The sequence below is a fragment of the Drosophila hydei genome, unplaced genomic scaffold (assembly GCF_003285905.1).
Source record: "Drosophila hydei strain 15085-1641.00,03,60 unplaced genomic scaffold, DhydRS2 tig00000748-arrow-arrow-pilon, whole genome shotgun sequence".
Taxonomy (NCBI): Eukaryota; Metazoa; Arthropoda; class Insecta; order Diptera; family Drosophilidae; genus Drosophila; species Drosophila hydei.
This window is the reverse complement of record NW_022045801.1, coordinates 21147-30000: the sequence shown is the minus strand read 5'-3', so window position 1 is coordinate 30000 and position 8854 is coordinate 21147. Positions and strand designations below refer to the sequence as shown.

Sequence of the window (8854 nt, the reverse complement as noted above, 5' to 3'; positions counted from 1 at the left end):
TGCATATGTATATGTATATGTATATGTATATGTATATGTATATGTATATGTATATGTATATATATATGTATATGTGCATTGTATATGTATATATATGTATATGAATATGTATATAAATATAAATATGTATTGATTATATTAAAAAACGCAGATAGGAATGGGATCATGGTATCTCCTAGTCGAGCACCTCGACTAGAGCTTTTTTACTGCCTGATTTGGAGGTCCTCTTAAACCTGAAAAGACCTGATATTCGAATCATACTACGTTTCTACCGTGCAGAAATTAGAAAAAAACGCATGCACACTCACATTTATACGCTCGTATAATCATGCACTTTGCTTACTGAACAGCTTACGAAAAATGTACGTTTAAGCTGCAATACGGTCTTTTAATTAATTTTTATCGATAGTAATTAATTGAAAATAATGATAAACTCGCACGGTCGGACAGGCAACGGTCAGATGGACTTGGAAAGATCGACTTAGCTCGTCCTTCTGATTAAGAATATATATACTTTATTGTGTCAACCATGATTTTTTATACCTTCAAAGAAATATTAAGATAACATTTAATTCAAATAGGATAACGACGACTGTGAAATTAATGTTTGTTAGTTAGCATTAAAATTAACGGAGATGATCCATTACTTGGTATTACATGTAATATTGTAAAAAGTATTTTTGGGTGTGTATCTGTCTGTGAGAGTAGTTTCCAAAATGAATATTAAATTAAAAGCTAAATATGGATGGAGATTATCATAAATGTGCGGTTTACTGATTTAAAATTCCTTAAATGTATTTTCAGACTATAATCGTATATACGAATTCGTCTTAATTTATTCGGGTTTACACAAACATTATTTATAGTAATAAACATAACATAATAACAATTTGATTAAATGTTACAAGATTATGAGAGAGAAACATTTTTAGGAGCTTTTATCTGAGAGAAAATCAACATTTTATGCTGAGGTTATCTTCGGAGAGCAAATATCTATTCTAACTATAAAAACCTTTAAATATAACGAACTGTTCATCTGACGATTCTACACAAATGATATGAATGCATTTAACCTAGCTAAGTATAGTCATAGTAATTACATGTTAAACTTAAAAAAATAGTAGTTGAACAACAGCGAAGACAATAATAATTTAAATAGTTATAAAGGCCCAAACAGATTTACCGCTGGGTGGTTATCAGCTGTATTTCCAAGAAATTGGCCATAAAGTTCTTTGTAGCGCTCCAGTGAAAGGCCACCACGTTTTTTATCATCATCCTTATAAAAAGAAGGAAGTCTAATAAATTGTATAAAACTTTAGATTAAGAAAGCACTTACATTTAATAAAGTATCAAACGCTTTGTCAATTGGTGCAACATCATCAATAGCTACCCTTGTAATGCAGTTGTATCTGTATTCCTTAATTCCAACAATGCCGTCATTATCAATATCAAGCAATTTAAAATTTGATTCAATGAATGCTCGCATAGCCTTGAAATAAATAAAAAAAAAAATATATATATATATATACATATATTGTTAATATTAATTACTTTTTGATATAGAATATTATGCGAAAATAATATATATGACTTTTCATAATCATCTACTTCTTTTTGCATAGATATTAATGCAAGAATAATTATTAATATAGACATGTGCGCAGCATTATTGCATTTCGAAATTAAAAAATAGTTTATTATTTATAAATACTAATTTAATTATTAATTAGAGATATATAAACTCCCCCAAGACATCGTGGAAAATTTCTAGTATCTGGAATGAAAATGTAGCACTTAATTACTGCATAATACCAATTCACTCTGTGAGGGGTTTAAACATATTGATTTCCAATGAAATTAAAACAAGACAGGGTCTCTCCAATTTGAGACTGATCGAATATGATATACACGTAAACCCAGCGAAGAGCTGATATTTCAATTATTATATCAGCTCTTTACTGGGTTTCCTTTAAATATACAGAACAAATAACGCATTGATTTACCAAAACTAATATTCCATAGACCGTAAATTAGTATTATGCAGTACTGCCTGATCTTAAAGCTTAATACATAACGATTCAACACTGAAAAGGTAATGGCAAAATTATCGTGAATTATCATGAATCTTGACCTCTAAGCTTATCATATATTTTTCGTCTATTTATAATAAACTAATTTCCAAACGCAAAATGTGCATTATTAACATTTTAGTGTCGCTAAGAAAAATAGTAATAGCGAATCAAATTTTCTTTAAGTAGTTAAAATATTGCTGTTAGAGAAGTATACAAATCTTACCTGGGGAAACTCTTCATATTTTTTTCCTACACATGTCTTTTTAACAGCATCTTTAAATTCTTGATTTGAGATTTTTCCATCCTACAATATAAGAAAAAAAATTGTAGTTTTAAAATTAACTTACAGGAAACATAAAATTGATCAATATTTCTAATCAATATTTTCTAAAATGTAATAGCATTTTTTAAATGTGGATGTTCATTTTTGATTAAAAAACAATTGATATTAAAAAAAAATTATTATGAATAATTAATTTAATTTTTAACTTTTATAAATTCTTATTCCATTAATTTTAAATTCGTAACTTTTAAGATTCTATTGATCGACATATTTTTTCATAAAATAACTTGAAGAAAAGGAGCCGAATTCTTAGATATAATATATTATAAGTAATAATTTTAATATAACTTTAACTCTATCTAATATGTGAGTATTCCATTATTGACAATAGATTTCTTTTACCTTATCGTCATCAGCAATTGCAGATATCTCTTCCCACAAATTCTTCATTAATTTCTTATAGTCATCCAAGCGAGCGGTACTACAATCTCCTTTTCCTTCTACTACACATGCTCTAACTGCCATACATAAAAAGTCATTTTGATCCAAGAATCCGTTGTTGTCAATATCTAAAAAAAAATATATATTGTTCAAATTAGAAATCGATTTTGTGATATTCACTAACGTATTTGCATGTCATACGCCATTGACAATGTGTACTTTACATAAAATAGTTGTCTTAATTATAAAACATGTAAAGTAGGTGGTGCCCGACTAGGAGATACCCTGAACCCAGTCCCATAAATATTTTTTAAAGTTGGTATTTAGCATAAACTTATAAAGATGTTAGAGCTTTCATACATTTTCACAAAAAAAAATAAAAGTGAACGACAAGTAAGAAAGCTCTAGTCGGAGGTGTCTCGGTAAGAAATACTCTGAACCCCTTCCAATCTGCCCTTTTCAATATTTTCCATTAGGATGACAGGACTCGAATCAACAATAACTTTAAAAAATCACATAATACGCCTCTTCCTCCATCATCATCCAGTGGCTTGAGCCATTTTGCATTTAATATGTAGGGCACGTCCTTAGTTTTAATTATCATACAATCTCTTTTTTCTAGGCTGTTAAAGTTAATATATCAGCATTTTAAGGTTTCCAAAACTTATAGCTTTAAAATTTCAGTAGCCGGACTCGATTTTTAGTCTTCTCGTGAATAATAAAATTCATTGGCATTTCCCACTTTCAGTGTATAAAAAGAAGCTATTTACTAGTGCTTGGTTATTAAGACAATCAAAAGTATTACGTATTCTGTTGCGCAGATATTTAAAAGGCATATAGTCAAATACGAGATTCGATGCTTATAGCAAATATACTCGAGTATTCAATAAGCATATGTCAAAAAGTCGATGTACTTTTTAGACCCTGAACTAATTGAAAATAAGAATTCGGGGTATAATGATTTTGCGAAAATGTAAGTGATAGACAGACAGAAGAGTGGCCGACATATCCGTCTGTCCGTCCATCTGAAAGCCTTTGTGTCCGATCCGATCCGAAAATACCAAGTTTTTAATTATTCTTTTTAATCGGTTCACACAATTGAACTCATCACAATTTTTTACATCTACTAAATTAGCATCGAAACCGAAGTATTTCTATTTTTATCAACTTACACTTAGCTACTTAGTGTTAATTTTATTATTTTTAGTAGCATTCATGTCAAAAACTAAATTTTTTAAAAGGTATGCTACACATATACTAATTTAGATTTACATGGTATATTCTCAAAATTCTTAACGTTATACATCCATAAGAAAGAGCATTAAAGATTCAAGTTAAAATTCGAATTTAAATATTGTAAATTTGGATTACAGAGACCACAAAAAATTAGAATCAACATCCCTGTCATGGAACGTGTTTATCTATCTGTATATATGCAACATGCTTTATTAGTATTCCAAGTCTGGCAGATGTTAACAGGTTAAATGTTAGCTCTTACTACAAAAAATATCACGCTTATGCTTTATACTTATGGTTTCTTCTACCCATAAGACACATTCAGTAACACAAAAAAGCTAAGTCTTTGATATGTAAAACAAATGAAAAATACAATAATATCCTAACAAAAAACTTTTAACATTCTTTCAAGAAGGTACAAGTTAATAATTAATTTATATTAAGTTATTCTTTATAAATTTATGAACAAGGATAGTATCTTATTTATGCACTTACCATACATGTATCGCACAAACAAAATCAACTCGATACCCAAGAATAAGCCATCTAACTCAGTTCGTTTGTTAATCATAAAATTCTTAAACGAAAATAATAAAAAACTTGTCCTTATAAATAATATTAATTTTCTAATTTTCTTCAACCTTTTTGTAGCAAAATTCTAAACTACCTTAAGATTCGCTCAATTCAAACTAACTAAAGTTGTTATTGACGGAGCATTTCCTTTGCAACATTCGAATTTATTTTATAAGTGAATCTAAAACATTATCTATAAATAATTTTGTTCACTTAATTTATATGTATGTATGCACATGTATATATATATATATATATATATAGATATATATATATAATAGATAGATCAGTATGTACAGTACATAGAGGAATATAAGATATAGATATGGATGTATGCACATGTATATAGAGTATTAGAATATATGATATAGATATTATATATGATGATTAATGAATATATACATACATATATTATCTATATATTAATATATATAGATATATATATAGATAGATATAATACAACTAGATTATATATATATATACATACATATATATATATATATATATATATATATATATATATATTATTATATAATTAAATGAAATAAAATAAGATAAGAATAAGTTCGCTAAATATATTTTTAGTGCACGCATAACCTATTGTAAAGAGATTTTTAGAAAATGTTCATTTAAATTCTTGTTATTTGTATAGCGGGAAGCGAAATTTCATCTTTCACCTTTTAAGTACGAGTATAAAGAACGCTAATAAGAGATGGTCAACTGCGTAATACCCTGTAGAAGACATTGTATATAACTGTACAAAATAAACAATAATTTACATTAATGAAAATATAATATAATATATAAATATATATACATACATATATACATATATATATATATATATATATATGTATATATATATATATATATATATATATAGCGAAAATGTGTTATAATTATAATATGCTAATTTTAATCTCTACAATTTATTATAATTAATACTGATCTAAGAATTAAATCAATTTCCATTCTGAAATGAAATAGTATATATATATATTACTAAGAACATTTTTTATCATCTCTTATATATATGCATATATATATATATATATATATATATATATATATATATATATATATATAATATATAATATATAAAACTGTTTGCATGAAATAAAAAAGAGTGTCAGAGTCGGGCGCAACTTCTTTATCATTAATAGTTATATTTACAAAAATTTGATATTTTGTATTTGCGACTACCCAATAACATTTTTTAAAAATATCGCTTTTACTAGTTTTCAATACAGGGCTTACTTCTTGATAATTTTATATGCCGTCCGTTCAGACAAATATATACTTTAAATTAAAAGTCAATGGGTATATCAGCACACAAAAATAGAATAATATGGCAGATCACTTGTAACTTCTTGCCTAGTAGTGAAATGGCAGGGTTGGTGGAGGCGGCGTTCGTTGCCAAGTTCGGGTTCGGTGCCAGGCGGCAAAGGGATGTTTTTTCTTTTTTTTTTGCAAATTCATATATTGCTGTTAATAGAGTTGATGCGCATTGCGCATGGTGTCGTAATGTCGGTTTGAACTTATTTTTTTTTAATACTCGATACAAACTTGAAAATGGGGGTCTGCCACGCATCCTTCTGCCTGTTACATACATTTGCATAAAAAACCATTATACCCTGATTTCCTGATTTTGAATGGGATCAGGGTATAAAAAGAAATGTATAAATATAAATAAATTAAATTAAATAATTAATAAATTATTATATTAACAATTTAATATTTTAATATTTTAATAAAATAATACATTAATATATTAATAAATGTATAAATGAATAAATGAATAAATGAGTAAATGAATAAATGAATAAATGAATAAATGAATAAATGAATAAATGAATAAATGAATAAATGAATAAATGAATAAATGAATAAATGAATAAATGAATAAATGAATAATGAATAAATGAATAAATGAATAAATGAATAAATGAATAAATGAATAAATGAATAAATGAATAAATGAATAAATGACTAATGAATAAATGAATAAATGAATATAAATGAATAATGAATAATGAATTAAATGAATAAATGAATAAATGAATAAATGAATAAATGAATAAATGAATAATTAATAAATTAATAATTAATAAATGAATAAATGAAAATGAATAATGAATAAATGAATTAAATTAATAAATGAATAAATGAATAAATGAATAAATGAATAAATGAATAAATGAATAAATGAATAAATGAATAAATGAATAAATGAATAAATGAATAAATGAATAAATGAATAAATGAATAAATGAATAAATGAATAAATGAATAAATGAATAAATGAATAAATGAATAAACTGAAATGAATAAATGAATAAATGAATAAATGAATAAATGAATAAATGAATAAATGAATAAATGAATAATGAATAAATGAATAAATGAATAAATGAATAAATGAATAAATGAATAAATGAATAAATGAATAAATGAATAAATGAATAAATGAATAAATGAATAAATGAATAAATGAATAAATGAATAAATGAATAAATGAATAAATGAATAAATGAATAATGAATAAATTAATAAATGAATAAATGAATAAATGAATAAATGAAGAAATGAATAAATGAATAAATGAATAAATGAATAAATGAATAAATGAAGAAATGAATAAAGGAATAAAGAATGAAAGGAAGAAATGAAGAAAGGAAGAAAGAAGAAAGGAATAAGAATAAGAAGAAAGGAAGAAAGGAAGAAAGGAAGAAAGGAATGAAAGGAAGAAAGGAAGAAGGAAGAAAGGAAGAAAAAGTAAGAAGAAGGAAGAAAGGAAGAAAGGAAGAAAGAGAAAAGGACGACAGGAAGAAAGGAAGGAAAGAGGAAGGAAGAAGAGGACAAGGAGAAAGGAAGAAAGAGAAGAAGAAGAGGAAAGGAGGAAAGGAGAAAGGAGGATAAGGAGGAAAGGAGGAAAGGAGGAAGGAGGAAAGGAGGAAAGGAGGAAAGGAGGAAAGGAGGAAAGGAGGAAAGGAGGAAAGGAGGAAAGGAGGAAAGGAGGAAAGGAGAAAGGAGGAAAGGAGGAAAGGAGGAAAGGAGGAAAGGAGGAAAGGAGGAAGGAGGAACGGAGGAAAGGAGGAAAGGAGGAAAGGAGGAAAGGAGGAAAGGAGGAAAGGAGGAAAGGAGGAAAGGAGGAAAGGAGGAAAGGAGGAAAGGAGGAAAGGAGAAAGGAGGAAAGGAGGAAAGGAGGAAAGGAGGAAAGGAGGAAAGGAGGAAAGGAGGAAAGAGGAAAGGAGGAAAGGAGGAAAGGAGGAAAGGAGGAAAGAGGAAAGGAGGAAGGAGGAAAGGAGGAAAGGAGGAAAGGAGGAAAGGAGGAAAGGAGGAAAGGAGGAAAGGAGGAAAGGAGGAAAGGAGGAAAGGAGGAAAGGAGGAAAGGAGGAAAGGAGGAAAGGAGGAAAGGAGGAAAGGAGGAAAGGAGGAAAGGAGGAAGGAGGAAAGGAGGAAAGGAGGAAAGGAGGAAAGGAGGAAAGGAGGAAAGGAGTAAAGGAGGAAAGGAGAAAGGAGGAAGGAGGAAAGGAGGAAAGGAGGAAAGGAGGAAAGGAGGAAAGGAGGAAAGGAGGAAAGGAGGAAAGGAGGAAAGGAGGAAAGGAGGAAAGGAGGGAAAGGAGGAAGGAGGAAAGGAGGAAAGGAGGAAAGGAGGAAAGGAGGAAGGAGGAAAGGAGGAAATGAGGAAAGGAGGAAAGGAGGAAGGACAGGAGGGAAAGGAGGAAAGGAGGAAAGGAGGAAAGGAGGAAAGGAGGAAAGGAGGAAAGGAGGAAAGGAGGTAAAGGAGGAAAGGAGGAAAGGAGGAAAGAGGAAAGGAGGAAAGGAGGAAAGGAGGAAAGGAGGAAAGGAGGAAAGAGGAAAGGAGGAAAGGAGGAAAGGAGGAAAGGAGGAAAGGAGGAAAGGAGGAAAGGAGGAAAGGAGGAAAGGAGGAAAGGAGGAAAGGAGGAAAGGAGGAAAGGAGGAAAGGAGGAAAGGAGGAAAGGAGGAAAGGAGGAAAGGAGGAAAGGAGGAAAGGAGGAAAGGAGGAAAGGAGGAAAGGAGGAAAGGAGGAAAGGAGGAAAGGAGGAAAGGAGGAAAGGAGGAAAGGAGGAAAGGAGGAAAGGAGGAAAGGAGGAAAGGAGGAAAGGAGGAAAGGAGGAAAGGAGGAAAGGAGGAAAGGAGGAAAGGAGGAAAGGAGGAAAGGAGGAAAGGAGGAAAGGAGGAAAGGAGGAAAGGAGGAAAGGAGGAAAGGAGGAAAGGAGGAAAG

The 8854-nt window shown here is 29.4% G+C and overlaps 1 protein-coding gene across 1 annotated transcript; it reads right to left on the bottom strand.

Annotated features, from left to right (window-relative positions):
• Positions 1-868: 868 nt before the first annotated feature.
• LOC115483177 (sarcoplasmic calcium-binding protein, alpha-B and -A chains-like) lies at positions 869-4578 on the bottom strand. The gene is given in 6 exon segments (XM_030224335.1): positions 869-1276; positions 1337-1489; positions 2296-2376; positions 2758-2924; positions 4528-4557; positions 4560-4578. Coding segments are annotated over 6 exon segments (567 nt in total). The 3' UTR covers positions 869-1159.
• Positions 4579-8854: the final 4276 nt, after the last annotated feature.